Below are 27,608 nucleotides of genomic sequence, written 5' to 3' on the forward strand. Positions count from 1 at the left end.
CAACCCAGCACTGACACCCTGACATCTTATATATTTATTATTGCAATCAAATTGACCCGGCCCTTAGTCCAATAGAAAGGACACGCCAGACTTCGAAGATTGCGAGGAAAAGTCCCTGGCCGTTGCGGGATTTGAACCCACGCGGATCTCACCACGTCACATGTGAGGCAGGTACTTTGACCACTGCGCTGCAAAATGCATCCTTTATCTTGTCAAAATAGAAACATACCACTGGTAAGTTCGTTCACTTTGCAGCCCTAAATCACATTGCACTTTTCACATATACTATGTACTGGGATCTCACCACGTCACATGTGAGGCAGGTACTTTGACCACTGCGCTGCAAATTGCATCCTTTATCTTGTCAAAATAGAAACATACCACTGGTAAGTTTGTTCACTTTGCAGCCCACATTGCACTTTTCACATATACTACTATGTACTGGGATCTCACCACGTCACATGTGAGGCAGGTACTTCGACCACTGCGCTGCAAATTGCATCCTTTATCTTGTCAAAATAGAAACATACCACTGGTAAGTTTGTTCACTTTGCAGCCCACATTGCACTTTTCACATATACTACTATGTACTGGGATCTCACCACGTCACATGTGAGGCAGGTACTTCGACCACTGCGCTGCAAATTGCATCCTTTATCTTGTCAAAATAGAAACATAGCACTGGTAAGTTCGTTCACTTTGCAGCCCACATTGCACTTTTCACAGTGTCATATGCACGAGCAGTTTGTGGAAACATCTTGATGGAAGCATGCGTCTAGTATTGACTTTCTCATGAATAGTAGTAGTCGAGTACATATAACGTTACAGTATTCTCCTAGAGTATGCCAGGACGAATACAGTAACTAGTGTTGTGGCTCTGCAGGTACGACCAGTGCGATGGAGTGTACTTTATTTCAAGACAAGAGTGCAAGGAGGTTGGCGGGAATGTATCACAAGGTAGGCTGTGGGTGCAAAGGAGTGGAGCGGAGTCTACTGGGTGATGGACAGGCAAAAGTCCTTGACCTTTTGCGCCCGTTGGTCGCGGGGAGCTTCGTCGATGACGTTGACGATCTTGGATCCGATCACCGCGCCATCCACGAGCTTTCCGGCCGCTTGCACATGCGCCTTGGACGACAACCCAAAGCCCAGCGCCAGCGGAAGCGAAATATGCTTGCGAACTACATACACACTCGTACATGAGACACTGACAAGGGAGAGAAACAAATGCATACTTCGGATGACAAATTCTTCCAAATTGACAGCCATCGCGTTGCGGGACCCAGTGACACCCGTTAAACTACATCGACGGCAAAGTGAGAAACGTGACGTGGCACAATAGTGTGCAAGTACCTGACGACGTAGCAAAATCCACTGCCCACTGCCGCGATCAACGCTACGGACATGCAAAACCAGACGTTTGAGGTTAGGAAGACCAAGATGCAGGGTGAAGCCATCGATCGATCGATCGTACGCATGCGGCTGTCGACGGTGGTGGGGGAAACAAGAGGAATGAAGCAAATGCCATGCTGCTTGGTCAAGGCACTCACTTCCGTCGCTTCTTCTGGCGGCAAGTCCACTACGATGAAGCCATCGACTCCGGCTAAATAGAGGTCGTGAGGTCATGGCTGCTAGCGATGGATAGTATATTTCTCTCACCTTTCTTGGAGTGTGGGCATACTGTGTCGAGTCCATATTGCAGGAAGTTGTTGAAATAACTGCGACAATGGTTGTTAGTAGTAATCTCGGACGAAGAGACTTTACCCCATGAGCACCACCGGCACGGTCAAGCCCTGCGCGCGAGCGTCCGACACGGTTTGCAACACATCCGCAAACGTAATCCCTTGGTCGACGCCGTTTTGGTGGGCTCTTTGAATCACAGGGCCATCGGCACCAGGGTCCGAGTACGGAATACCCACCTGGATACCAAAGTCAGCAAAGTCGCGGTTTACGATGCGTAGACAGCTGCTGTACCTCGATGATGTCCGCGCCGCCTGCCTGGCACGCGAGGAGGATAGGGATCGTGTCGGCCTTTTCCTTGTACCCGCATGGGATGAAGGTGATGAAGGCCGTCTTGCCTTCTTGCTTGCAGCGGGCAAACGTGGCGTCGATTCTACCAGCACACACATGACCACGGCAGACCTACTAGTGTTCATCTACCTGTTGGTCATGATGGCGAAAATTCGGATGTGAACCAGGGATTTCCACCAAGTTTCAAGTGTGTTTCTTTAAAATAACGAGATATTTGTATGCAAAGGTGAGTGTCCAAATAAAAATGAACACGGATCACTCTCCACAAGAAAAAGGATGTCGTGAGTCGAACGTGGCATGGTCGTCGCATCCATCCTCATGCAAGCGGTGGACTTGGCTTGACTGTACCGGTAGTGCATGCAAGAGACTGCATTAAGGCGATACATGGGATGCTGCTGCTTGCCGAAAGTCCTGCCTTGCTTTGTATGCTTCGCATTGTACCCAACGCCTGTCGAACTGCATCATGTCACCATGTGCCCGTCGGAACCTTCAGTAATCGATCGTGCTGTCAAGGGGAGTCATGTAGCTAACTGCCTGCGAAGCACACTGACATTCTGCGCGCTACACATCTGTGCCGCGATGGGGTTGCAGCATAAGGCACGACGGACAGTAGTATGTACCGCGTCCACCAAGTGTACTGTCGTACTTCGAAATCATCTCCTCGATAAACAGTCAACTGTGCTTCTATTCGACCTTTTTACGAGCGGCAATAGCTGCCATGAGAGGGTTTGCTGGACGTGCCGGGGGGGCATCGTCTGCTTCTGGTTTCTTACGAGCAGCTATCGCTGCCATCAATGGGTTCACTGGTCGAACTGGGGCTTCGTCTTCATCGGGTTTCTTTCTTGCTGCGATGGCTGCCATGAGCGGGTTCGCTGGACGAGCGGGGGGGGCGCCGTCGCCGCTGTCGTCTGGCTTTTTTCGAGCGGCGATGGCTGCCATCAGAGGGTTGGCGGGTCGTGCCGGTGGCGGGTCACTGTCGCCGTCGTCCCCGCCCTTCTTCCTTGCCGCAATGGCTGCCATGAGGGGGTTTCCCCTTCCGCGTCCCCCCATGGGGTTTGGACGGCGTCCGGTGTCGTCGTCGTCGTCATCGCCCTTCTTTTTGGCATTGATGGCCGCGAGTAGCGGGTTGCCGCCGCGTCCCCGTCCGCCCATCATCGGATGCGGGGGGCGAGCAGGGGCTGATTCATCCCCCGCGGCGGCTGCCGCCCCCCCGCCCCCTCCTCCACTCGCGACCCGTTCGGCTTTGACTTCCTTTAACAGCTCCGCCCTGGACTTGAGTTTGCGAGCCAGTGCCGGCGTCGGCCCCAAGGCCTTGAGCGTCGTTTGGCTCCGTGTCTTGAGCTCGTTGGTCACGTCCGTGACTGTCTTCATGGCCCCTCGTAGTCGCTTTTCGTCGTCAAACCGGACCTTCTTCATGCGGTCGTCCAGCCCGGCAAAGCAGTCGTCGATCGCTTCAATCATCAGCAGTACGTGATTCAACTCGTGAAACGACCGTGTGTCAGCCGTGTCTTTGTCGGGGTTGCGTCGCCCTTGCAAGTACATGCCTGAGCGTTCGGCAAACTGGTTCGACTTGAGCCGGAGTTCCTGGATCAGCTCGTCGAACTCTGCCACTTCGGCCTTCTTCCCCGACGCACTTGGCTCCCCACTGTCGAGATTTTTCTTCAACCAATCGCGCTGCTTGAGCTCGACCTTGTCGACCAGCTCGGACAGGTTCTCGCACGCGCCGTTGGCGCCCTTGACCATCACGAGCGTGTTGCCCTTGATGTGTTTGTAGTGCTCCTTCAGGTCGTTCTCGCGCTCGATGGACGCCGCTTCGTTCTTGGCGGCTTTGAGCTTTTCCAGCTCGGCTTTGGCGGCCGCGCCCGCGTCGTCGGGGGTCGACAAGGTCACATTCACTTGCTGATACACAGGTCCTTCGGGGAACCCCAGGTCCAAATTGTACGCGGGCGCGGCGTCCGCCTTGAGGGGGCACTGCTTGCCAATCATAGGGCATCCCACGCCAGGGTCATCACGGGTCGCGTACGGATGGTTGCCAGGGGGGCCATACTGGGCCACGTGTCGGTTGTACGCGCCGACTGCCGTCTTGAACGTGTCCTTGAGACTCTTAAACCACGCGTACTTGCGGCCCGCCATTTCTTCCTTTTGCTGGGCCTTCCATGTCTCGGCCACATCCCTCAGGTGCACATACAGCGCGCGGCGCTCCGTGACAGTCAGCCCCGTCACACGTAGCCCATCGAGTAAACTCGGGTGGTTCTTCTGCAAGTCCATCGGGTTCGATCGGAGGATTTCCAGGACGTTGGTGCGCTTAAACTTGAGCGCGACTTCGCGCGAGAGCTTAAGGCCCGTGGACGTCTCGATCGCTTGCAGTTGCGCCTCCGACATGGACTTGACGTCGACGGGCATCATGCGGCGGATCGCGCGGATCGCTTTTTCGTTGGCTTCGCGGTTCTCTTCCTCCCACTCGCGCTCTTTGCGGTCCTGTTCGGCCGCGTACTCGTCCGTAAGCATGAGCGCGCCATTGTACTTTTCCATGTCCTGCTCGAGCTTGAAGTACTCTTCCCGTAGCGCCTTTTGCACGGTCACGTCCGGGTGTGTCACATCCGCCGACCCAATCTCCCCCATGCGCCGCGAGATTTCCTCGACCTTTTTCTTCGCTTCTTCGTACGGAATGTCTTCGGCCACGACGATCCCTGCCTGTTGGAGTTGTTTTTCCAGCTTTAACAACCGCCTCAGAATCTTCTCTTGGTCGCTCGAGATCGTGCCCGATTGCAACATGTCGGCGGCGGACGGCTCCTTGGGCCGACTACTCGCGTCCTCTTCCTCGCGCTTCTTGATGCTGCGCTCTCGCTTCAACGTCTCCACCTGCTGCTCGAGCTCGGCCATTTTCGCGCGGTAGTCCTTGATTCCTTCGAAAAAGTGTGTGATCTGTTCATCGTCGATGCCGTCCGACACCATCTTGGCGCGTACTTCCTCCTCGCTCACTTTTTCACGTACAAACATGGTACGATAGGCCAAAAACTGGCCAAACCCGCCGCTTTGCCCGCCTACACATGACCGATCACCACCAATCATGTGTCTATTCCATTATATCTGTTCACAACCACACGCTTACCACTGGACCCGCCGAGGTTGACGGCCGTGGACCCCGATCGGATGAGCTGGCGTCGCTTCTGTGCTTCATGCAGCTCTTCTTGCGCTTTCCGAGCCGCCGCCATCTGCAGATCCGCTTGTTCGCGCGCCAACTTGGCGGCCGCCCGCGCCTCTTCGGCCGCGGCCTTTTGCCCCATCGCTTCCAACTGCGCGGCTTCAATCGCCATCTCCGCTTTCCGCCGGGCGTCTTCGATCAGCGAATTGGCCAGCTCTTGCGCTTGCTTGGCAATGCGACTCGCGTCGTCGGCCTCGGCGTCCGCCACATCAGACATTTCGTTGAGCTGGTCAATCTCGTCTTGCGTCAGCCCTGCCAAGTTGACATCGGGAAACGCATTCTTGCCTTGAACAGGTGGCGTCGTGGTTGGCGGTAGCGGCGGCAACGTGTCGGCGGTTTTTCCTTGGCTGGTCCGATTGCTGCTGCTGGTGTTGTTGTAGCTAAACTCCAACTTCATCGTGATCGACGCATGGGCTGACCGATCCGCCAAGATGAGCGGGTACGTGTGCTCAATCTTTTGCATGGGTGGAAGCGACGACAGCGGAATTGTCAGCGTCGACAGCAGCTCCGACCCGCGGAACGACCGTTCGTCAAACACGCGAATCTCCACGACGGCGTCGTCATCCAGCACCCCAAACACGACCTTGTTGTCTTCATTCCATACAGGATTCAATGTGTCCCGCACCACGGGGGTTTTGAACGTCTCTGCCCCCAGCGTCACTTCGCAGTACGGATTCAGCTACCATATAAATATATATATACCACATCATCAGCAACGAGATTTATTTATGTTGTATATATATATATATTGTCAAATCAATTGAAGCCCTCGGCAGAATCATCGAATGTCTTTGGAGAATCGATTCAAGAACCTCCAGAGCCAATCAAATAATCACGTCATGTCGAATTTCTACCAATCCAAACATTTGACCCCGCAAAACCACATATATAGTAATCGTTGTATCGTATAGTGTGTACAAGCTTAAATAGGATCAAATACCCTAGTCGATTCAAAAGCTATTTGGCGACGAAATGCCTCACGTCCAAATTTTGGTGAAATGCACTAAATATATATATATATAATAGACATACCACGTGGAAGAACGCTTTAGTGAGGTTGGCCACGGCGCACACTTCAATCTTGACGGCCGAGTGAGAGGCATCCCCGGCTTGGATGGACAACTGCGTCGTCAGCGGCGGATTCACTCCCTGAGCATGAGAAGGATGCTGATTTAGCGCAATCGACTCGCGGCGCTTGACGAAATTTCCGCCAGATGACTCGATCGATTTGAATGTTTTGTGCAGGATCGTTTCATCGCGACGGAGCAGCGACGGGTCCTGGTTGTACCCGAGCGACGATTCTTGCCGCGTGACGGCCTTGGACGCGTCGATGGCAACGCGAAGGGCCTCGAGCCAGTCGGCTTTTTCGTTGTCGGTCGTGCATGACATGACGAGCACGCGGTCGCCGGCGGCGAGTTCGAGGAGGTGGCCGCCGGGGGTCGACGGTGTCTTGACTGCAGACGGCAGCGACCGCACCGTGCACCGGCAGTTTTCAAAGTCGACAATTCCCTGGGGGATCTTGTCTCGCGCGTCTTTGAAGTACTCGAGCTTGGTTACGCGGAGTACTACGTGGCGCAGCTTCCAGTTCTTCACCACTCGACCTTGCTTGTACATCGGGCCTTCCTTGATCTTGGTCGCGCGATGCTCCTTGATGATCTCCGTGATGGACTTCTCCTCGACTTCGTGCTTGGGGATCGGCAGCCGCAACTGCTTCTCCATCGCCGACAGCTCCTGGTTCATGCGCTGGACTTCCTCCAAGTTGGCCTTTGGAATGAAATCCAACGATCGAGGGGGAAGCGTGGCCTTAATGAGCTTCTGCACTTGTTTCAAGCTCATAAACAACACCTCCGTGCCGTTCACTTTGTACACGATGTCGCCCACGGCGATGCCGGCGTCCTCGGCTTGGTCCCGCACGGCCTTGACGACGGTCCCGTCGATCCCAAGGCGCGACCCGTCGTCCAGCTGAAACCCGATCTTGTCGCCATCTAGTACGACGTTGTACGACGGGATCTTGTCGATCACTTCTTCGCCGCCTTCCCGCGTCGTCGCCATCTTTTTCAAGTGCGGCGGAATGATTTCGAACGTGAGCTCCAACGGCCGCGGCATCGTCTTGATCAGGTTGACGGCGTCCGCAAACTTCATGCCGTCCAATTTAACGCCGCCGATTTCGAGCAGCAAGTCGCCGTGGGAGATGCGCCCCACAAACAGTTCGTTCTGCACCTTGTCAATCTTGAGACCCCGCACGGTGACCCCATGCTTCGGTGGGGTGATGGCAATCCCGAGCTTTGAGTCATTGGGAAGAGAGATACGCACGATCTCCCCTTCTACCCCCATGTATCAGTAGTGTTGCGTGTCTTGGCGGCACTTCGAGTCACCACGGCCGCGTTCGAGGTTGCCAACACAAACGCCTTTATGTGGAACGCAGCCGAATTTAATTGTTTACGCACAGTTATATACAAATATCCAGTCAATTTCGACCCGACCAATTAAATGGAATCGTTTCAAACCCTCGTCACCCCGGCGAATGTGGTCACAGCAATCAATCACAGGGGCGGCCGAGTGCTGGCAGCTAGGCGCATGAAGTCCCTATGTATGACAGTTGCCTGTCGACCGCTTTCCTATGTCGACACTTACGTCATGTGCGATAGATGCTGCCGCCTTGCAGTCGACGATTTTGTTCGTAGGTCGCCGAAGACGTTCATTCGGCGCGCCTTCTCGAATTTCTTGCCCCGCTGGAACTTGGGACGAACGCTCCGAATTCGCGTTGCTACGTTAGAGCTGACTTTGTTTGCATTATCATATGAGCAGCATGTCACGATTGCACACGAAGGAAGTGGTGGTGGTGATGGTTCCAGTCCAGGTTAGATGTGGTTGGTGCGTTGCCAAATTTGAAACATCGGCGCATTTGCAACAGGCAACCAAGTCCCAGTTACTGTAGCCCTCGTGGCCAGTGCTACATTGTTCGAGGAGTATAAACGATGCATTCCTAGTTAGTCCGTCGCGTCCCATCATCGTATACGTAGTTATGGGCGCCACGAACTTTGAGGGGTGTGTGTGCGGAGATGAGGCCGGCATGTGTTCGCGGCACTCACATTATTAGCGGCGTGTTTTTATCCGGTTGTGGCGCAATGTGATGAGAGCGGTTATCCGGATACGCTACTCTCTACCTGCCACGGCGGCTAAAAGTGACTAAAATTGTGGCGCAGAGAAAACAGATTCTCCGCTGCCCCTCCCGTCCGTCGGCCGATCCCATCCAGCGTCCGACGTACAGCGAGAGCCTCGTGTCGCCCTCTCTATCTACCTTGTAATTAGGATATCTTCGCGCGCCGTCACAGCGTCGTCGAAGCCTTCAACCAGTACGTGTAGTTTGATCCGCGACCCATCATGGTATGGACGTGTGACAAGTGCGAGTACTCGAAAAACGACGATGGCGCCCCAGCCTGCGTCGCATGCACATCGCTGTCGTCGGTGCGATCCACGTCGACGTCGGTCATGTCGCGCGTGAGCTCCTTTGTGGCAACTTCGTCCAACAACCCAGAACACGACTTCGCGAAGGTGATCGTGATCGAACTGCCCGCGAAACAGAAGCTCGGCGTCAAGCTGATGCCGCCGAAGGGCGGCGTGATTGACAAAGGCCTGAGCATCGACAACATCGACAACCCGATCTTGGACGGAAAGGTCGCGCCAGGTGACTTGATTGTCGCGATTGGCGGGCAGTCCGTGGACAGGCTCGGGTTTGGCGACGCCATCGAATTGATCCGCAAGATGCCGCGTCCGTTGGCCATCTCGTTCGAGATTGTGCAGTCCCGTCGGGAACGAGTGATCCGAAAAAAACAGCGCGAAGAGTTGGAGTCCCAGGCCATGGGCGGCGACGGCGGCGCGGAACTACCGACGTACGCCGTTGTGTTTGAAGAAGGCCCGATGGGGCTCAACTTGGAGGACGCGACGCGCTTTGGCATCGACGGCGCCGTGGTCAAAGCCGTCAAAGGCCAAGCGCAAGACAACGGGATGATTTCCATCGGCGACATTGTGTGCAACGTAAACGAGACGGATGTGCTGTGCATGAGCTACAACCACGTGATGCAGCTCATCCGGGACAGCAAGGTGCCCCGAACGGTGCAGTTCATTCCAAAGGACCGCTTGGCCGACGTCCAGCGGCTCAACTCGTCGCGGCACTCGGAGCCGAGCATCAAGGGCACGTCCGCGTCGTCCGCGTTTCCGCTCAAAGCCGGAGCGAAGCCATACTCCTCCAAGTACGAAGCCAGCTCGCGCATCGTGAAAGACGTGGATGACGAGTCCAAGTCGATCCAAGACATCATTCGCGACAACAGGAGCGCCACGATCAAGAAGGGCAAGATGTTCAAGCAATCGCGCATCGTCAAGCAGTGGAAGGCACGGTACTTTGTGCTGTCCGTGTCCAAGTTGGAGTACTTTAAGAGCCCGAGCTCAACGTCGTCCCGCGGCGAGCTCGAGTTTCTGCACCACCGATGCACCGTGCGCGACATGCCCTCCGTGTCCGACATGATCAGCAAGTCGCCCCCCGTGTCAGGGGCGTACCTCCTCGAAGTTCAAGCCGATGAGAAGAAACTCATCATGGCGTGCACATCCGAAACAGAGAAGAAGGCGTGGATGGACGCGCTCAAGCTGGCCATCGACGCCTCCCGCACCATCTTTGCGCCGCGATCGGCATTCACGAGCGGCGACGGCAGCGGCCGGCTGTCCCAGTTCGACTACGACTCGTTCCCGACGCCCGTGCTGCATGTGACCGTGGTCTCGGCCACAAACTTGGCCAAAGCTGGCAGTTCAGTATGTACCTGTCTTTGCCAATAGCAAGCGATACAACACGGTGTATGTAGGTGAATGCCATGTGTGAAGTCACGTTGAATGCTGAAACGTTCAAGACGACTGTGATCAAAAACCAGCGGTCCCCCGAGTGGAAGCAAGATAACACGGTCACATTTGAAGCCAACAAGGACGACAGCGTCCTCGAAGTCCGCGTGTACGACGAGCACGGGCTATTCCGGTCGTCGGAGCTGCTATCGACGCTCACCGTGTCGCTCAAGTCGCTCCCCAACATGCAAAAGATCCAAAAGGAGTTCCCGCTCGTGCTGGGCAACCGCGCGGCGGGGGCGGTGCTGTCGCTGGCGTTTGAGTACGTGAACAAGGCCAAGGAGCACCGCGATAGGCACCGGTCGTCCAGCCGCGGCCAGCTCATGGGTGGCGACAACGAGATCGGAAAACTCAAGGCCGAGTCGCAGCAGGCGGCCGACGACGCCGTCCAGCAGGCGCGCGAGGCAGACGAAGAGGCCAAGCTGCTGTTGGCCGAAGCCAACGCCAAGGCGGAAAAGGCCGAGCTGGCCGCGCGCGCCGCCCGTGAAGAAGGACGCGCGGCGGTCGAAGCGGCGCTGCAAGAAGCCGACGAAGCCAAGAAGTTTGCCGAGCGTCAAGGCGAAGAAGCCAAGCGAAAGCTCGAAGAGGCCAAGGCGCTGATCGCTGCCAACGAACGCATCCAGGAAAAGACCAAGAGCTTGCCCAATGTGCAGTACTCGGAGGCGTTTCTGCAGTACCGCAAGATGCTGCTGGAAGGCACGTATCGCGAAGACGACGTGCGCAAGCAAATGAAGGGCGACGGCGTCGAAGATGCGTCGATCGATGCATTCTTTGCCGACTTGCAAGCGTCCGACTTAAAGATCAAGGAGTTGCAAGCCGAGGTGGAGAAGCTCAAGAACGGCCGCAAGCACACGACAAACAACAACGGCGGCGGCGGCGGTGGCAGTCGCAACCACCAGTTTGTGGAGGAAAACCTGTCGAGTGACCAAGCGCTGCTGCTCCGTCGGCTGCTAATTTTGGAGAAGCAACTGCAAAAGGCTGGGATTGCCATTGCCGAAGACATTCCGTACGAAGAAGCCAAGGCCAAAGTCGACACGATTGCCAAGCGCATGGGCGAAATCGGGTCGGCAGATGTGACGCACCCAGACCCGGCAGTTCAAAAGCAACTGCGCGAAGAGTACTTCAAGCTCGAGCAGGACATGGAAAAGTACAACACGGCGCTGATGCTCACCGACGAGTTTGCGGCCGAAGAAGAGCGCAAGGAGCGCGAGTGGGAAGAGGAAAACTACGAAGAAAACTTGGCCGCGCTCAAGGCGATCCGCCGCATGATGCCCGTGGACGTAGCCTCCCGAACCGAAGCGATCCTGCAGTCGGAACCTGGCCCGAGCGGGCTCAAGATGCCCCGCGAAAACGCCCTCAAGTTCAAGCGCACGAACGTGCTTCAGATCCTGCGCATCAACCCGGCAGACCTGGCGCGGTCCCATCCGTCGGTGCTGGAAAACCTGCGCATCACGGGGCTCAGTGTGACCGAGCGCCGCGCACTTCACGTGCACCTTAAGGACATTGCCCTCCAGTGGGAAAGCCAAAAGGGCGAGGAGATGGCGGCGCGGCGGTTGCAATTTTTCAAAACGTTAAAGGACACGTTCAAGACTGTTGTGTCGTCGTACAATCGCCACGTGGCGCAGTACGGGCCCAAGGGGCAGCATCCGTACTTGACGCGCGGCGACGAGTCGGGCGTGGGGTGTCCGCTGTTGGGAAAGCAGTGTCCATTGAAAGCGGATGCGTCCCCGGCGTACGATTTGGACCTGGGGTATCCCGACGGCGACGTGTACGTCGTGTCCAAGGTGCAAAAGCCGCAAGCTGAAGACGCCGGGGCGATGGCGTTGGCCGAAGCGAAGCGGCTGGTGGCGGAGAAGACGGCCAACGCCCGCGCCGACACGCTCAAAAAGCATTACAAAAATATCAAGCTGGTCGCCGAAGCCAACGGCGTGTGCGAACGCCTCGACTCGGAAGTGGACAAGCTCGAGACTGAGCAAGCCGCGTGGTTCAAGCGCCGATACACGCACGACCTCCAAGGCACTGCCAATGCCACGACCGTTAAAGTCGAGCTAGCCGACTTTTTGACGTTTGTGAACGAGCTACGTTTGGCCACAACTATGTTTTGCGACCGATCGGGTATGAACTTGACGGGGAAGCGTGACCCGGCCAACGATAAGCCCGACTCGCGCAGTGTGGTCGAGTGTAGCCTCGCGATTTCGTTTTGCGATGCGGTGGTCGACTGCTTTGGTGGCATCATATACCGCCTCGAACGCCTCAAGATCCAAGAAAAGCGGCTGCAGAGCACGATCCCGGCCATCCAGGCCTTGGTCACGGAGCTTCGAGAGCGAAGTGTGGCCACCATGGCCACGTTCCCCCCGCATAAGATCGCCATGCGCAAGCTCAAGCTGCGCGCGGACGTGGAAAAGGAAGTCAAGGAACAAATCAACGCCGAAACTGGTGGTGGGGGAGGGGCCGCCGCGACCCCCGCGACCCCCGCAGATACCCCTGCCCGACCCCCGAACCCCATGCTGGCCGGAATCCGTGGGGGACGAACAGGCCGAGGTCGGGGCGGTCGGGGGGCTCCGTCCGGAAATGACGATGGACCCCCCCCCGCACGCCCCGACTTCTTGTCCAGTATCCGTGGCCGAGGAGGCAGGGGCGGCGCGCCTCCACCCGGTGACGACGGACCCCCACCCGCTGGAGGACGCGGAGGAGACTTTCTATCGGCCATTCGAGGGCGAGGACGAGGCGGTGGGGACTTGCTCTCGGCCATTCGAGGGCGTGGGGGTGGGGGCAGAGGAGATTTATTTGCCGCCATTGCCAATCGGAAACAGGCGGAATAGAAGGAGCATAATAAATCTATATACGGTGAGAACTTTCGCATATAACATTACGTCGTTCATGTTGGAGATAAGATGATTTCACGTGTACACTATTTAGACCGGTATTGAATATAGTGTGGACGAACGTCCGGATATTCAATAATCGTATATCTCACTTGCACACTATTTAGACATGTGCTGAATATAGTGTGGACAGACGTCCGGATAGGTTTTGTTCATCGCCAGGATTCGACGACCAACGTCCGATGGAGGTGGTGACGGATGTCCAAGGAGGTCTGCTCGTGGTGGTTCTTGACACGAACCCCATCTATTGGATGCATGAGAAGGACTTTGGCTTGAAGCACGCGGTGCGTCGTCCGACATGAGGACGGCATCGGCTAACACCATCGTAGATTGAGAGCGTGTTGCTGTACGTGAATGCGTACCTGCTGCAACATCGCAACAATCGCCTTGTGATCCTTGCAGCTCATGCCGGCAAGAGTGTGTTTTTGTTTCCCGATCCTGATGGCGTCAACCGAACAGGCTCTGCCGAACAGTTTTCCAGTGTGAAGGAGCAAGTATGGCGAAAACTCACCGAACTGAGCAACGCACCCATCGACGAAGGTTCGCTTGTCCATCGTCGAACGTTTCACGGATGTGTATGCTAGCAAACAACAAGACGTCGCTCTCCGCAGGATTATCGCTGGCTCTATGTTGTACGTCCATCCCCGCTGCCCATGCACACGACGATTCGATTGTCCTCACACCCGTCCGTCCTTGTAGTCATCAACCGCGCCATGAACGAGTCCCGGGAACTTCAGCCTCGTATTTTGGTCGTGGACGGCTCCCCTGACTTTGCCGAGCAGTACATTTCCATCATGAACTGCATCTTTTCCGCGCAGAAGAAGCACGTGCCCATTGACTCGTGTGTGCTGGCATCGGAACCTTCGGCGTTCCTGCAGCAAGCGTCCTACCTAACGGGCGGCATCTACTTCAAGCCCAAGGAACCGCAAGGGCTGGTCCAATATTTCCTCTCCATTTGGCTCGCGGACGCCGACACCCGCCAGATGCTCAAGCTCCCCACGCAAGCGTCGGTGGACTTCCGCGCCATGTGCTTTTGCCACAAGCAGACGATTTCCACCGCATTTGTGTGTCCCGTGTGCCTCTCGCTCTTCTGCGAGTTTAGTCCCGTCTGTTCGACCTGTGGGATCCGAAGCCAGATCAAACCACTCAAAGCCAAGCGACCAATTCACCAAATCAGCTAATGGTTTTTCGGTTCATTTGTTTTAATTACGGAGTAATTCAGTCATATTAATTCGTAGACTATTCATATTAATAGTATAATCACAGCCGACAAAACTGTCCAATGGCAACGCAGGAAAGATCGCAACAATCCAGTTGACAATGAGTAGTCCGAATATGTCGGTCGAGGAGGGAGAACCGGTGCGGGCAATCATCATTGGCGCGGGTCAACGTGGTCGAACGTATGCACAGTATGCATTAGAGCATCCCGACCTCTTTAAGAGTACGTGTCATCACTCTCATGTCCCCACGCGACGTACTTACTCCCTTCCAGTTGTCGGCGTGGCAGAGCCACGCGAGTATTGGCGCAACTACGTGGCCTCGACGTGCGTAGTCCTACTGAATTCCCTCTCCATTCATCATGCACAGTGTGTCCACAATGTCGGCTCGATGTAGGTATTCCATTGACAGCCAGTACGTGTTTGACGATTGGACGGCGGCGGCAGCGGTCGGAAAGTTCGCCGACTGTGTGATCATTGCGACCCAAGATGCGCTACATGCAGGTTCATTCGTCTAAGCTGCCTCGCATCTTATGCTTGACGGTTTGGTAGACCCAGCTGTGGTGTTTGCCGACTTGGGCTACCACATCCTCCTGGAGAAACCCATGGCTGTGACCAAACCCGACTGCCTCCGCATCCACGCTGCCGTCAAGCGCAACAACGTGATGCTGTCCGTGTGCCACGTCATGCGATGCAGTCCCTACTCGCTCAAGCTGCGCGAGCTCACGCGGCAGCTGGGCACGGTCGTGAACATTCAACACATGGAACCTGTTGGGTTTTGGCATCAGGTATGTACATCGATCCATCTTCGTTGGCGAGCATCGTATGACAAGATGCCCTTCCCAGGTGCATTCGTACGTTCGCGGCAACTGGTGTCGGGAGGCCGACGCGACGTTCATGTTGATGGCCAAGAGCTGCCACGACATCGACTACCTCCATTTCCTCATGGAGAAACCTCCGCGCGCCGTCTCTTCGTTTGGATCGCTCGTGCATTTTCGACCCGTGCGTCGCCGCTGTCTTCAAGTTGCATGTCTGTTAACTATAACCTCAACAGGACCAGAAACCTGTCGGCGCGTCGACTCGATGCCTCGGGTGTCCCGTGGAAGCAGAGTGCGTCTACTCTGCCAAGAAGATCTACTTGGGCGTTCCCCCCATTCAAGTTTCCCAACCAGTTGTGAAGATCGAAGAAGAGAGCCAGCATGGACAGCATGACCCTGTAGGTCGAAAGAGCCTAGTGCCATGGTACAACGGCGACCGCAGTGCCGCGGCGGGCTACCAAGGCTGGCCATTGTCTGTGTTGGACGGTACGCAGTGGTCGGTCGTTGGAACATGCATGTTGGTTGGTTGGAATGATTGTAGCTAGATGAACCGACGGTCGAGTCCATCACGGAAGCTCTGCGCACGGGGCCGTACGGGCGATGCGTGTATGCTTGCGACAACGACGTCGTGGACAATCAAGTGGTGAACTTTCAGTTCGTGGACGGCGCCACTGCCTCGTTTACCATGGTCGCGTTCACGGAGGCCACGGTACGTGCACATGTTATTGATGTTGCAACCAACGTGTTCACGACTGGGGGATGTAGTGTGTTCGAACGACCAAAGTATTTGGCACCAAGGGTGAACTCACCGCCGACGGGTACTCGATCCGACACTTTGATTTCCTGTCCCGACTCGTCACCGAGCACATCCCGTCGACATTGTCATCCTCCAAGTCGAAAATGACAGGCCATGGCGGCGCCGACTACTTCTTGATCGAGAACTTTGTCCATGGCGTGCGAACAAACGACCCGAGCGTCCTCCTCACGGGGGCCGACGAGTCCTTGCAGTCCCATTTGATGGTGTTTGCGGCGGAGGAGGCTCGGGTGGCGGACGCCGTTGTCCATTTTTGAACATGGCAACTTGATCGAATGATAAAATATCCGGATTTATCCTCCGGATAAACCAATAATGCGATTGCCTCCCGTTCGATTTCATTTTCGCACTTTCTCCATTTGACTCAATGAGCAAACCACTTGTGGACGTACTGCTGAACCCCATTGAGCTCTTCCGCACAACTCTGCCGTCCGCACTCACGTTGGTTGCGGGTGTCGGCATTGGTTACCTCTGTGGTCGATTCCGCGCGCGTCCGTCGTTGAAGTACATCGTGTATGCACTGCCCGTCGCTTTGATGTCGATTGTGAACGTGGTACGTTGCCTTGCTGGTTCTCAGTCGCTCCGTTTTTCGAAGGAGCTGACTGGGGTGCATTGAGGATGCTATAGGTGACAGATCTTGGTGCGATCAACACGGCGCTATTTTCTATGCTGGGACACTCCTTGGGCGACAGCGTTATTGCCGTGGGCCTCACAGGCGGCATCGCCACAGGAAAGAGTACCGTGTCTGAAGTGTTCAAGAAGTTCAACGGCGTGATCATTGACGCCGACGCTATCGCGCGGCAAGTGGTCGAACCAGGAAAACCCGCGCACACGAAGATCGTCGCCATGTTTGGCAACGACGTTCTCAACGCTGACAAGACGATTAACCGTCCCATGCTCGGCAGCATCATCTTCAACAACCCAAGCAAGCGCCAGGCGCTGAATTCGTGCACACATGTACGTGATCATGCTTTACGTCCCCCCAATCCAATCCTCGAAAGCGCTCATATGTTGTGCACCTAGTACTACATCATCAAGGAAATGTTCTACCAATTGCTCTACCAACGCATCGTTAAACAGCGCAAACTCGTGATCTTCGACGCCCCCCTCCTCTTTGAGACGAAGCTGTTGCAGTATTTCTGCGGCCCCATCATTGTCGTGGCCTGCTCCGAAGCCGCAGAGCTCCAACGCCTCATGGCCCGCGATTCCCTTCCCCAAGACAAGGCGTTGGCGCGCATCAAGTCGCAAATGAGTATTGAGGTACACATGTGTCATGATCGTGTTTATCGTACACACACGCACGGAGGGCATGCATATATCTCATCACATTGCACTAATACCTTGACAGGAAAAGGTCAAGCTGGCGGACGTGGTGATCGACAACAACGGGACCAAGGAGGAGCTTGAGGTTGCTGCGGAAGCCACGTTGCGCTCCGTCGCTGCGAGCATTGGCGCTGCCAGCGAGTTTAAGCGTGTCGTGTTCCCCAAAAAAGACTAGAAGCCGTTATCGTCTCGTCGTCATATCTCCATTGAATCCCAGCCATCCATTTCTGTCGATTGAACAGTACTCGACAGACTATTCCAAAGCAGGCGTTTGCCTTGTGCGTTCTTTTAGTTTGTTCGTCGACGCAATGGACTGCAACAGCTTGGGGGGCCTAGGGTCCACCACGATAATGGACTCTGGCATCGCATTCAGGTCCGAAGTAGAGGAGGCATGCCGCTCAATGACATGCCCTACACGGAACGGCTTGTCCTTGAAAATACGCTTCTCAAACAACACGGACGACGTCTGCTGCAGCTTTAGCTTGGACGGTGGGATTGCTATCGGAGTATGGTCATGCGTGGTGTCGCTGAGGACAGAGGTGATGGCTGCCTCAGGGGAGGACGGCAACTTCCCCTGCTTGAACATGCTCGTGTCGAGCGCGTGCACGAAGAACCTCCCCGTGTCCGGATCGATCTCGGGCACCCCCGCCAGTTCCACCGGTCGGCCGTCGTCGTGCATGGTCATCCAAGCGCTCACGTCCAAGACCCGGCAGATGCAATCCAGTTCCGACCGGTAGTTGGCGTCGCTGAGCTTACCGCATGCTTCGTCCACTTGGCCGTCGCTGTCTGCCAACGCACAGAACGCCACGTCACCAGGCATGTTGGTGTGGAAGAATTTCACGTGCGCAACCGCCCGGTGGATGGCGTCCAACGTCGGATACAGCCTTTGACCGCATTTGATGATCGCTTTCCAGTGCTGTACGCACGACACGTTGCCTGTCGAGTACCCCAACTAAACAACCATGTGAACGTTACATATATATATATAGCACTAATATTGGGCTCAAGGACAATAAAGCACATATTGGGTCGAGCATGTACCCGACGGTAGGATGTGATGGAGCGTTGGCGGCGAGCTTCGGGGCGATCATAGTCTGGCGTGAGAAACGAGATCGATTGCAATGACTGGGGGGGTGGTTTCTTCAGGGGAGATTTCGCGCGGGTGGCTTTCAGAGGAGTGGTCACGTGCATGTCATTCGCGTGCAAAGCTTGCAGCGACTGCAGCGCCGCCTCCCGTCGGCATTTGAATTCGTCGGCGGGGGAGAGCTCCGGCAACGAGGCTACAACACAATTCACTCGATAGAAGGGGGGGTGAAGGGGGTACCGGGGGGCACGGGGGCGGCGACGATCGGTTCGTCGCCTTCTTCGGTGGAGGCGAGCAGGTTCACCACCGACGAAGCGCGGTTGCTATTGGAGAACCGCCTCAACAGTCGTGACGCGTCGGACTTTTTGCGCTTGCGTTGCATAAAGTGTCGAAAATGGCGTTGAACCTACCCAATCACAATGAACGGACCGTTCAGGACGACACAAAGTATGGGAAAGAAGGGGAGGACCTTGATGGACGCGGTGGTCTTGCCCATGCCTTTGCGAACTTGACTGATCAGAGTGGCCACAGGTGTGTCCAACAACCGGTCAAACTCGACGAGGTACTCTTTCTTGAGATCGTGCAGCGTCACGTCGGGCTTGACGTCGTGGCATGCGCTCTTGGCCCTTCGGTAGTCGTCTTCAGCTTTGATCGCTTCGCCAATGCAATAGTACGCCAGGCCTCGGCGGTAGTAGATGGTCGCGCGCATTGGAAGGTGCTTGGCGTAGGTCAGCGCAAGGGTGTAGTACTCGATGCACAGCCACATGTGGCCTACCATTTCACGCAAGTCAACCCATCGATCGATCGATCCGTCACAGGAGGGATACAGACACGTACCTTGGTCGTAGCACGAGGTGCCGAGATGATGCCACAGCGAAAAGTACTGGTCGTCGGAATACACAGTCGAGTGGCCAAATGTTTCGCCGAGGATGCGCGAAAACGTGTGGGTGGCAAAGAGAAAGTCGCCTTCGATCTGTGCACACCGGGCGAGCATGAGGTGGAAGTCGTTGAGGGTGTACCCCGTGGGGAGTAGCGTCGTGTCGGCCGTGACCAGTTCAATCAACTTGGTAATGTGGTGCACGGCCTCGTGCATGATCGAGTTGGCCAGTGTGACGCGGAAGAGCAGCGCGTGCCGTTCCACCACCGCGGCGGGCTCGAGCTTGGCGCCGTTGCTGGCATACGTCAAGCTCAGCGATTTAAGCAGTTCGTACGGCAGTTCGCGCTCGCCCTTCATGAATAACCCCGTCGCATATTTCACAATGAGCGACGTGTCCGCGACGTTTTCAATGTACGACAGCGCTTTGGCCAACGCCGAAGTGCACTTTTGGAGGTGGAACGCAAAGCAGTAGTTGTAGCGCGGGTACCGTTTCAGAAGTGAAAAGTGCAGGTCACCGAGCGTGTTCCAGAATCGCCACCCCACCGCCGCGTTGTCGCTGAACAAGCTCGCTTGCTCCAGCAGCAGCATTGCAGGCATTTCGGTGGCAAACGTCTCGCTGTATCGCAGCCCCAGCTCCACGCGGAGCTTGACGTCGTGCGTGTTGCGAAGCACCGCTTCTTCCAGCTCAAACACGGGGATGCGGCGAACGACTTTGACGAGTTTGGTCCAACTTGGTGACGATGAAGGACTGGCTCCTCCCTTCATGGACATGGACGCGGATCTTGACGGGGACTTGATGATGGGTGGAAATGCTGTGGATGGTGATGCCGACGAGGGGGCGATGGCCACACTCATTGTCCGTTTCTACGTTGTGTTACGCGTACGTATCACATGGATTGATTCGCGCACTGTACAGTACCTTGAAGTCGCCACTGAGAACGGGCAAGTTGTCCAACGACGGACGTCTGTCGGAGATTTGTGTAGCGCTTAGAAGTTGTGCGAGAGATGAGGTCTGAGGCTCCAGCTCTGTGGTAGGTGGCCGTAGCAACAACGTTGTAGTTCCGTCTGGATGTGGACTCAATTGAAGGTGGTTGAATATCACGTTGAAGTCATCGTGATCATTGATCGCGCCATGTTTTGGCAATTTCTTCACCGATGATTCGTCAATATGGAGGCTACACTGTAGATCCGATCCGTTAGTTGCTTGAACTTCGTACCCTGATTGCGTTGACTCGATAGTGACCACCCATGATGTGTCACCTACAATGAGTGAGAATGGTGGTGCCATGGGCATGTTCTTGTGACGCTGATTCCTGAAATACGTTAGGACTTCCAGACAATTAGGCGTTTCATTTATGCATCATCGGGTTCATAATGACACTCTTGACGACCTATTTTTAGCACTTTTTTCCAAATGGCTCGACCAAGCGCGCGACAGCATGCACTGTCATCAGCTGGTTCTGCGTTAAACGAACCCCCTGACCATCCTTCCTTGGTAGAACCGTCCCCTCGCCACCGCAGGTCGGTTGACAGGCAACAGTCCAATGCAGACGTTAGCTTTGATGCCGTCGGCTTAACCGAAAGTTCGCTCCTTCGAAAGTCTACAAGTGCCCCCCCTGGCAACAAAAGTACTTTTTCGGGGCCAAGAAAGGCATCTTTCCTTCGTGATGCCGCCCCTGCAACAGACGACGGGGGGATGCAAATCGGGGCGCTGTCTAAAGTAGAGGCCGAATTCGACTTTGCCATCATCCTCAAGCCGTCCCGTAGCGACGAACAAGCGGTCGTGGGCAACACGGACCGTCATAGGCCTAGCGTTGCACCCCCGCTCACGACAAACTTGAAAGGGTTTTATAAGAAGAATCCACTCCAAGGTACAACCGAGCTGCTTCGTCGTTTGCACAATGCAGGCCTTGAAACCAAACGCATTCGATCGTTGGACGGCAAGCAACTGCTTGTCAAGGTCAAAGCCCCCCAAGCAGTGCTGGAGGTAAACAAGAGCATATGCATTTTCCAAGGCTAGTCCGTGGCGCTACAATATTACTGCATAGTTTGGCGCTGAACAAATGAAACTCAAGAAGCAGCGTCGAGGCGACTTGATGTGGATCGAGTTTTCCAGCAGCCTTCGCGCAACGTTTGTGGACTTCGACACGACCGACGACAGCTGTGGGGTCATGCAATTCCTGGATAAGGATAAGCAGTCCATCGTGTATCACTTACTCACGTCCGACGACGGCGGAGCAGGTCTCAACGATCATAAGTACGACATACCCCTATGTCCCCCCTCGTTCAGAATGTGTCTTTATGTAGCGACTTGTTCGTGGCCATGGTGGAGCACATGATGCCATTGCACAAAGCCAACCTGGAGCATCTGCGACACTCGTGGGTGTGCTACTGGCGCCCGCCTCGTGGCGTGGCGTCGTCGGCATGTTGGGTCTCGAGGCAAGTTTCGTGCCTAGGCCGTTTGTTTGGGGATTGCTTGACTCAACCGCTGGACGACGTGGCCACGTATTTTGGGGAAAAGGTCGCGTTTTACTTTGCCTGGGTTGAAATGTACACCAAGTGGCTGGTCGCGCCGGTGGTGGTGGGCATCTTTCTCTTTGTGCAGCAAGTGCAAAGTGCCTCATTGGACCAACCGCTGGCACCCGTGTACGCGCTGTTCATGGCGATTTGGGCGTCGTTGTTCCTCGTGGCGTGGAGGCGCCGGGCGAATTCGCTGGCGTACCGATGGGGGGTTCTCGGGTACGAAGAAGACGACGAAGTGCTTCGCCCGGCATTCCGTACGTCCGCCACATCTGGTCTGACCTGGAAGCGGTGGCTCAAGTACACTGTGACGTGGTCCATCGTTGTGGGCTGCATCGCGTTGGTTTTGACCATTATGTTTGCAGCCTTTACCGCGCGAGATCGCCTCGAGGACGAAAGCGTGTCCATCCAAAACAACGTCACAGCCACGCTGCAAGACCACGAGCTGACGCTGTCGACATTGTCGTCCATCCACGACGTGCTCACGCCTCGGTTCTGGTTCTACTGCCTCGTCATGCCCATGCTGTACGGGCTGTGCATCCCCGTCTTCGATATTGCCTTTACTTGGGTCGCCACGACCATGACGACCTGGGAAAACCACGCGACCGAGTCGGCCCACCAAAGCGCGCTCATCCTCAAAGTGTTTCCATTTCGCTGCATCCACGTGTTTGCCACGCTCTACTACTACGCGTTCGCCGCCCAAAACAACTTGTTGCGAGTGGCCATTCAGCTGGCCACGTTCATGTTATCTGGGCAAATGTGGAACAACGTCGTGAAGACGGGGCTGCCACTGCTGCGTCGGCGGTACCAGCTGCACCGCAAACGACAAGCTACGTCGAAGTTGTTGGAGACAGACGTCCGGCACCTTGGTGGGGGTGTGGCGGCGGGGGGGACCAAGGGTCTGTCCAGCGTCACCGCGAGAGCCAACCACCAGTGCCTCCGCCTCGAACACGCGACCTCGGAAGTGTGGGACGAATGCAATATGTACCCTTACGATACGTTTGAAGACTACACGGAGATGCTTATCCAGTTTGGGTACGTGAGTTTCTTTTCCATTGCGTTTCCCCTGGCGCCGTTGCTCGCGTTCGTCAACAACGTCGTGTCCCTTCGTGTGGACGCGTTCAAGTTGTGCCACACGACGCAGCGCCCCCGCGCGGACAAGGCCAGTGGCATCGGAATCTGGTAGTACCCCATCCATCCATCTACCTACTACTACTCGTACAAGGGGGGATGTGGGGGGTGGTTGGTCTTACACACAGACACATACATTTCCCTGTCCATCTCTACTATAAACCAACCGCAAGACAGCTCATGCATCTTGGTCGTAGGTTCCCTGTGCTACAGATGATGTCTGTGGTCGCTGTGATCACCAACTGCCTCCACGTGGCGTTCACAACCACCCAAATCGAGCAGTACGTTCCTGCCATCTCGCCGTCGACCAAGGTGTGGGTCGTGTTTGTGGCCGAGCATGTCGTCGTCGCCATGCAGCTCTGGATCGCGTTCGTCGTGCCCGCCATGACCCCGGACATCGCCGCCAAGGCGCGCCTCGAGCGGGCATTTGCCAAACGGGCAACCGCCTCCCTCGTCACGTCGTTCCATCGCTCGTCGTGCCACGATGCCAGCGACGTCGAGCTAGTCATCTAGGACTCTTTCTACTGTACTTGCAACCACGCCGCCGTGTACTGTTGTAAACAAACAACCTGAGTCTTTGTGTTATGTGTTCATTTAACTCGAGATAGTAGTAGCGATGCATCCACTGTTGTCTCTTATACGCGTCTTCAACGCTGCCGCTTGCTTGACGGGTTGGCACAGCACGGCCCAATGTACTTGGCATCCGAATCGGCCAACGCACGCAGCCGTTCCCTATGTCGTCAAGTCACGTATTGATGTGTATATCACAAAGTGTAAACTGGATCGACATTGAGATTGAATCGACCCAACCAAAAGTAAATGTGCACAAGAATCATCGGCAGATGAAAATAGCCAATCAGATTGCAGGAATCCTTGGTCAACATTTAAATTAGTGTGTGACTTCATGTGCGATACCAATCACCACAGGACAGGTTTTTACATCCAAAACTCTGTACCCCGGTGTATTAAAAAAGTAAATCGATAGATTTGGCGAATCCCAGCACACAAGTCCAAAGTTTGCGTCAAAGGACCAATATTTACCATCCCAAGCAAGTTTTACTACGTACGCGTTCATGAGGGGGTCGCAGAGGCTGTGGACCCACATTTCGCACCCGTCGCAGCAGACAAACTCGCTCGCGTCGTCATCTTCGTACGTGCGGTTGCACACGGGGCAGTACTGCCCCTTGGCGCGCAGTTCCTTTTCCCGCGGCGTTTCCACGGGCCTAACGATCGACGGGTCCTTTTTGCTTGCTTTGGGGGTTACCCGGGGCGAGGCATCTCGAGATCGTTTCTTCGAGTCCTTCCGGTTCGAGCGCGAAGTCTGTGGCGGTGGCGGCATGGCAGCGGCGAAGTCCCCCCCGCTGTCGTCGTCGTCGTCCACAACGAGCGGCGCCAGAGAGAGATGAGGGGGGGGCAGATGAGGGTGGTGAGATTTCTTCGGCGACGAACAAGCCACCGGGGAGCCTGGGGCGGACGACGAGCTTCGCTTGGACTTTTTCTTCTTTTTCTTGGAGGACTTCTTGCTGCTCTTCTTGCGCCGTTTGTCGTCGTCGTCTGTGCTGACATAATCCACGCCTGGGACATCGTCGGACGCTGTCACATGGAGGGGGGTGGGGGTGGCGGCAGCGGCGGGGGTCGACGCGGGCACTGGGGCGGCCTTTTTCGATTTGGATGAGTCGTCCTTGGAACTCGACTTGGCCTTGTCCTTCTTCTTTTTACCCGCTTGGGCCGCTCGTACTTTGGCTCCACACGTGCGTTGCACGTAACACGCCAGGCAGATGTCTTCCTTGGGAATGACCACCTCTTGATCTGGGGCGATCGAGTCGGGAATGTCCACGACGGCGTCGACTTGCCGCCACAAAGGAGAGCTCAAGGCACCGCAATCAATGCACGTTTTGCCAAAGTCCATGGCCAACCGCTCCTCGTCCAATTGCGCGGGCGTCTTCTCGGGAACCTTTCGTTTGCGCCCGCCGCCGCGACCTGGACCGGTCTTGGGCGTGTTTTTCAGGGCGAATTCCTTGGGCGGCCACATGCGATCGCGAATGTACTCCTTTCGAATGAGCTCGCCGTCTTCGTTGCGTGCTTCATACACGTACAAGGACGAGTTGGCTTGGAGTTTCCCATCCAATCGAAAGCACTCCCGCCGTTGGATCTCCATGAGGGCATCGATTCGACGAAGGGCTGGCACGTCATGATCTCTCGTCGGTGTAGAGGACTGCCGTTGGAGTTGGTAGTGCAATGCACTGGCTTCAATCGATCGCAAATGGCGCAGGCGCTGGTACGCAGCAGAATTCCCCCATGCTGACGGAAACAGAAAGTCCACGTCGGCAAGCGAGCACTTCGGGCCTCCCTCAGCTCGTTCCTGGGCTTCGTTGGGCGGAACTACAGACACGGAGACGACGTCAGAGGTGCCAGCATCCGCGGAAGAGCACGGCGCATGTGGAGATTGTGCAAGTGAATCACACTGCGACTGCCCATCAGACATAATTATACGTCCGTGGCAGGAATATAATACCCAAAATATACTCTCCCAATATCAGTATACTTTGTTTCAGATAAATTCTACCCTTCCATTCTTGGCCTCAGATATTAAAATCGAAACCTCTAGAAACAAGTGATCGTATTCAGTTTCCAAGAATCCGGATAAGTAGTTTGGACTACTATAGTTTGAATGGTGTAAGCAATATATACTCCTATTCATCCTTCACGATTCGATGAGGCAAAACCAACTCGTTTGAGGCACACAGGTAATTGGTTAGATACACAACCACCATATTCGAGTTTACACGGTAGTCTTTGGGGGTTGGATACTTGAGCACAACCAGCTATTTTTACTTTGATTTGGAAAATCTAACAGTAAAACAGTTCATAAATATCTGTGTGTTTTTGTTATCCGGATGCTGGCTTGTTGAAGGAGATAAGATTTTTTATGGACACCTCGCTCGAGAACACACCGCCGCCGCCGCGCCGGTTCTTCGACGTAGGTCCGCTGGCGTTCAACACCGAAGATGACGAGGAAGCAAGAGTTCAGTTGATCGTGTGGGTCATCTCGGGGACATTTGTCTTAACCGCGCTTGTGATTTCCGTGAAGCTCATTCGAAACCACTTGGTGTACTTTGCCAAACCTTTGGTACAGCGCAAGATCATTGGCATTCTGTGGATGGTTCCGATCTACGCGACAACGTCGTGGCTGTCCCTTCGCTTCAAGGGATGGTCCTTGTTTCTCGACATGTTGCGCGATTGCTACGAAGCGTATGTGATTTATTTATTCCTGGCGCTGATGGTGGCGTACCTTGGGGACGGCAGCGACGACCGCGTCGTGCGGGTGCGACACGACAACCCCTATCCACGCATATGTGACGCTGTGCTGTAGATCCTACGGACGTTGCCCGACCTCCCGCACCCGTTCCCGTTCAATTACTGCAACCCACCCATCAAGATGGGCAAGCGCTTCCTCCGCGACTGCAAAATGGCCGCGATGCAGTTTGTGGTGCTCAAACCCCTCACTGGGTTTGCTGCCATCCTCTTGGAGGTAGTACTCCTTCCATCTCCGTACTGTGAACGATCCAACTGGATCAACATCGTCGTCGTGCGTAGCGCTTTGACCTGTACGGCCAAGGCCACTTTGTGGTCAACCGAGGGTACCTATACCTGTCGTTGATCATCAACGCCAGTGTCACATATGCGTTCTACTACCTCGTGCTGTTCTACTTGGCCCTGGGCACGCATCTGAAACCATTCAACCCCGTGCCCAAGTTTCTCTGTGTCAAGGCGGTGCTGTTCCTATCGTACTGGCAGAGCGTCGTGCTGGCGTTCCTGTCTCGGTTTGCGATCATCCACGAGCTCGGGACGTGGACCACCGACGACGTCACCAACGGCATTCAAAACGTGCTCATTTGCTTTGAAATGATGGTCATCGCAGTCGTGCACACGTACGCATTTCCGTTTGAAGCGTTCAAGGACGACGACATGATGTTTGCCAACGCGATGGACGGCGGCACCTTGCGCGACAGCATCCTGTCCGAGAACTTTGCCTTTGACGACGCCCTCCGCGACTTCAACGAGGTCATGCCCATCGTCCTGCCGTCGGGGTTCAAACCGTCGTCCAACTCGAGGCGCACCGACAAGCTGCTGTCGCCCCCTCGCGGCGGCAAAGTCACGAAAACCAAAGTACCCGCCTCGATCAAACATGGCCATGCTGCTGCCGTCACCCCAGAAGACGCGGATCGAGGGTGGAAACTGTAGGGATATACTCTTATGTCGTACCGTTCAAGGTGCATTTTGCTAGTATTTTTCCATCGTTTGTGCCCTGTGAGTGTCAAATGTACAACCACGGACCCCACTTTGGTGAGCAAATCCCTCCCCAAGTCTGCAAAGTACATCAGTACCATCCAAACAAGGCTTCAATAACGTTATCGTGGTCACGGAACTCCTCTTGTGGCTTTGACGCCTAAATACATATGGGGTGTCGACATAAGTTGTGTCTACCCCATCAAATTGTTAACGTTAGGTAGAAATTGTTAACTATTACTACGTATTAGGGGCCTCTTGGGAAGATGCATCACTGTAACTTCTTTATTACTGAAGCAATTTCAACGTCTCTTTCGAATAATATTTCATCAGACTACACTTGAAATGGGTTGCATTGACGTGATGCATAGCCAGGGTCATCGTCGCCTTATAAATTTGAGCGGAAGATGTGTCGATGGAAAAAATGTGTTAGTAGGTGCTAGTATCTACTAAAAAATCTTATCGGATTCACTGATTGGCTATAATTACCATTAACACATCGTTTTATTGGATGACCAAGGTTAAT

At 55.1% G+C, this 27,608-nt stretch overlaps 11 protein-coding genes across 12 annotated transcripts; 8 read left to right on the top strand and 3 right to left on the bottom strand.

The window, feature by feature from the left end:
* Window positions 1-893: 893 nt before the first annotated feature.
* On the bottom strand, window positions 894-2,186 carry H257_01767 (tryptophan synthase, alpha subunit). The gene is made up of 7 exons (XM_009825138.1): window positions 2,158-2,186; window positions 1,972-2,110; window positions 1,762-1,916; window positions 1,657-1,715; window positions 1,351-1,600; window positions 1,233-1,297; window positions 894-1,178 (listed from the first exon to the last, which is right to left on the bottom strand). The coding sequence occupies exons 1-7, from the start codon at window positions 2,166-2,168 to the stop codon at window positions 991-993; spliced, it is 867 nt and encodes a 288-aa protein (XP_009823440.1). The 5' UTR covers window positions 2,169-2,186; the 3' UTR covers window positions 894-990.
* A 429-nt stretch (window positions 2,187-2,615) lies between these two features.
* On the bottom strand, window positions 2,616-7,658 carry H257_01768 (hypothetical protein). The gene is made up of 3 exons (XM_009825139.1): window positions 6,266-7,658; window positions 5,141-5,912; window positions 2,616-5,072 (listed from the first exon to the last, which is right to left on the bottom strand). Exons 1-3 carry the CDS (start codon window positions 7,565-7,567, stop codon window positions 2,713-2,715), a joined length of 4,434 nt encoding a protein of 1,477 aa, XP_009823441.1. The 5' UTR covers window positions 7,568-7,658; the 3' UTR covers window positions 2,616-2,712.
* Window positions 7,659-7,699: 41 nt separating this feature from the next.
* On the top strand, window positions 7,700-8,211 carry H257_01769 (hypothetical protein). The gene has a single exon (XM_009825140.1). It carries the CDS (start codon window positions 7,724-7,726, stop codon window positions 8,096-8,098), a length of 375 nt encoding a protein of 124 aa, XP_009823442.1. The 5' UTR covers window positions 7,700-7,723; the 3' UTR covers window positions 8,099-8,211.
* Window positions 8,212-8,424: 213 nt separating this feature from the next.
* Window positions 8,425-12,992, top strand: H257_01770 (hypothetical protein). Its single transcript, XM_009825141.1, has 2 exons — window positions 8,425-10,039; window positions 10,090-12,992. The coding sequence occupies exons 1-2, from the start codon at window positions 8,618-8,620 to the stop codon at window positions 12,943-12,945; spliced, it is 4,278 nt and encodes a 1,425-aa protein (XP_009823443.1). The 5' UTR covers window positions 8,425-8,617; the 3' UTR covers window positions 12,946-12,992.
* Window positions 12,993-13,135: 143 nt separating this feature from the next.
* H257_01771 (hypothetical protein) lies at window positions 13,136-14,246 on the top strand. Its single transcript, XM_009825142.1, has 4 exons — window positions 13,136-13,292; window positions 13,338-13,548; window positions 13,593-13,640; window positions 13,708-14,246. Exons 1-4 carry the CDS (start codon window positions 13,191-13,193, stop codon window positions 14,187-14,189), a joined length of 843 nt encoding a protein of 280 aa, XP_009823444.1. The 5' UTR covers window positions 13,136-13,190; the 3' UTR covers window positions 14,190-14,246.
* A 75-nt stretch (window positions 14,247-14,321) lies between these two features.
* Window positions 14,322-16,198, top strand: H257_01772. 2 transcript variants are annotated; one of them, XM_009825143.1, is made up of 8 exons: window positions 14,322-14,449; window positions 14,501-14,552; window positions 14,623-14,729; window positions 14,778-15,013; window positions 15,072-15,227; window positions 15,280-15,529; window positions 15,589-15,752; window positions 15,809-16,198. In XM_009825143.1, the coding sequence occupies exons 1-8, from the start codon at window positions 14,329-14,331 to the stop codon at window positions 16,112-16,114; spliced, it is 1,392 nt and encodes a 463-aa protein (XP_009823445.1). In that variant the 5' UTR covers window positions 14,322-14,328; the 3' UTR covers window positions 16,115-16,198. The 2 variants fall into 2 exon arrangements, with proteins under 2 accessions (XP_009823445.1, XP_009823446.1); XM_009825144.1 differs by having other exon boundaries at window positions 15,280-15,752.
* A 16-nt stretch (window positions 16,199-16,214) lies between these two features.
* On the top strand, window positions 16,215-17,443 carry H257_01773 (dephospho-CoA kinase). The gene is made up of 4 exons (XM_009825145.1): window positions 16,215-16,410; window positions 16,485-16,814; window positions 16,881-17,117; window positions 17,206-17,443. The coding sequence occupies exons 1-4, from the start codon at window positions 16,225-16,227 to the stop codon at window positions 17,353-17,355; spliced, it is 903 nt and encodes a 300-aa protein (XP_009823447.1). The 5' UTR covers window positions 16,215-16,224; the 3' UTR covers window positions 17,356-17,443.
* Window positions 17,107-20,471, bottom strand: H257_01774 (hypothetical protein). Its single transcript, XM_009825146.1, has 6 exons — window positions 20,061-20,471; window positions 19,102-20,005; window positions 18,734-19,035; window positions 18,505-18,670; window positions 18,222-18,460; window positions 17,107-18,132 (listed from the first exon to the last, which is right to left on the bottom strand). Exons 1-6 carry the CDS (start codon window positions 20,433-20,435, stop codon window positions 17,434-17,436), a joined length of 2,685 nt encoding a protein of 894 aa, XP_009823448.1. The 5' UTR covers window positions 20,436-20,471; the 3' UTR covers window positions 17,107-17,433.
* Window positions 20,472-20,555: 84 nt separating this feature from the next.
* H257_01775 (hypothetical protein) lies at window positions 20,556-22,988 on the top strand (the record flags this gene model as incomplete). The annotated part of the gene is made up of 3 exons (XM_009825147.1): window positions 20,556-21,128; window positions 21,190-21,398; window positions 21,449-22,988. The coding sequence occupies 3 exons, from the start codon at window positions 20,556-20,558 to the stop codon at window positions 22,845-22,847; spliced, it is 2,181 nt and encodes a 726-aa protein (XP_009823449.1). The 3' UTR covers window positions 22,848-22,988.
* Window positions 22,989-23,350: 362 nt separating this feature from the next.
* On the top strand, window positions 23,351-25,290 carry H257_01776 (hypothetical protein). Its single transcript, XM_009825148.1, has one exon. It carries the CDS (start codon window positions 24,622-24,624, stop codon window positions 24,985-24,987), a length of 366 nt encoding a protein of 121 aa, XP_009823450.1. The 5' UTR covers window positions 23,351-24,621; the 3' UTR covers window positions 24,988-25,290.
* Window positions 25,291-25,721: 431 nt separating this feature from the next.
* H257_01777 (hypothetical protein) lies at window positions 25,722-27,380 on the top strand (the record flags this gene model as incomplete). Its single annotated transcript, XM_009825149.1, has 3 exons — window positions 25,722-26,117; window positions 26,166-26,324; window positions 26,390-27,380. 3 exons carry the CDS (start codon window positions 25,722-25,724, stop codon window positions 27,035-27,037), a joined length of 1,203 nt encoding a protein of 400 aa, XP_009823451.1. The 3' UTR covers window positions 27,038-27,380.
* Between the last annotated feature and the right edge of the window lie 228 nt (window positions 27,381-27,608).

Source organism: Aphanomyces astaci (genome assembly GCF_000520075.1).
Source record: "Aphanomyces astaci strain APO3 unplaced genomic scaffold supercont1.3, whole genome shotgun sequence".
In the NCBI taxonomy this organism is placed as follows: domain Eukaryota; phylum Oomycota; class Saprolegniomycetes; order Saprolegniales; family Verrucalvaceae; genus Aphanomyces; species Aphanomyces astaci.

Bases quoted from the DNA above. Each gene is read 5' to 3' on its own strand.
- H257_01767 (XM_009825138.1), bottom strand. The intron at 1,601-1,656 runs GTGAGAGAAATA...ACCTCTATTTAG, and splicing joins ATGCCCACACTCCAAGAAAG to CCGGAGTCGATGGCTTCATC. The intron at 1,179-1,232 runs GTATGCATTTGT...GTGTGTATGTAG, and splicing joins GGAAGAATTTGTCATCCGAA to TTCGCAAGCATATTTCGCTT.
- H257_01768 (XM_009825139.1), bottom strand. From the start codon at position 7,567: ATGGGGGTAGAAGGGGAGATCGTGCGTATCTCTCTTCCCAATGACTCA. The intron at 5,913-6,265 runs GTATGTCTATTA...TTTATATGGTAG, and splicing joins CTAAAGCGTTCTTCCACGTG to CTGAATCCGTACTGCGAAGT. The intron at 5,073-5,140 runs GTAAGCGTGTGG...GGTCATGTGTAG, and splicing joins CAACCTCGGCGGGTCCAGTG to GCGGGCAAAGCGGCGGGTTT.
- H257_01769 (XM_009825140.1), top strand. From the start codon at position 7,724: ATGGAATCGTTTCAAACCCTCGTCACCCCGGCGAATGTGGTCACAGCA.
- H257_01770 (XM_009825141.1), top strand. From the start codon at position 8,618: ATGGTATGGACGTGTGACAAGTGCGAGTACTCGAAAAACGACGATGGC. The intron at 10,040-10,089 runs GTATGTACCTGT...CGGTGTATGTAG, and splicing joins TGGCCAAAGCTGGCAGTTCA to GTGAATGCCATGTGTGAAGT.
- H257_01771 (XM_009825142.1), top strand. From the start codon at position 13,191: ATGGAGGTGGTGACGGATGTCCAAGGAGGTCTGCTCGTGGTGGTTCTT. The intron at 13,293-13,337 runs GTGCGTCGTCCG...ACACCATCGTAG, and splicing joins ACTTTGGCTTGAAGCACGCG to ATTGAGAGCGTGTTGCTGTA. The intron at 13,549-13,592 runs GTTCGCTTGTCC...TGTGTATGCTAG, and splicing joins CAACGCACCCATCGACGAAG to CAAACAACAAGACGTCGCTC.
- H257_01772 (XM_009825143.1), top strand. From the start codon at position 14,329: ATGAGTAGTCCGAATATGTCGGTCGAGGAGGGAGAACCGGTGCGGGCA. The intron at 15,014-15,071 runs GTATGTACATCG...TGCCCTTCCCAG, and splicing joins CTGTTGGGTTTTGGCATCAG to GTGCATTCGTACGTTCGCGG. The intron at 15,228-15,279 runs GTGCGTCGCCGC...TAACCTCAACAG, and splicing joins CGCTCGTGCATTTTCGACCC to GACCAGAAACCTGTCGGCGC.
- H257_01773 (XM_009825145.1), top strand. From the start codon at position 16,225: ATGAGCAAACCACTTGTGGACGTACTGCTGAACCCCATTGAGCTCTTC. The intron at 16,411-16,484 runs GTACGTTGCCTT...AGGATGCTATAG, and splicing joins TGATGTCGATTGTGAACGTG to GTGACAGATCTTGGTGCGAT. The intron at 16,815-16,880 runs GTACGTGATCAT...TTGTGCACCTAG, and splicing joins CGCTGAATTCGTGCACACAT to TACTACATCATCAAGGAAAT.
- H257_01774 (XM_009825146.1), bottom strand. From the start codon at position 20,435: ATGCCCATGGCACCACCATTCTCACTCATTGTAGGTGACACATCATGG. The intron at 18,671-18,733 runs GTCCTCCCCTTC...GTGATTGGGTAG, and splicing joins AGACCACCGCGTCCATCAAG to GTTCAACGCCATTTTCGACA. The intron at 18,133-18,221 runs GTACATGCTCGA...ATGGTTGTTTAG, and splicing joins CCATCACATCCTACCGTCGG to TTGGGGTACTCGACAGGCAA.
- H257_01776 (XM_009825148.1), top strand. From the start codon at position 24,622: ATGTCCACGACGGCGTCGACTTGCCGCCACAAAGGAGAGCTCAAGGCA.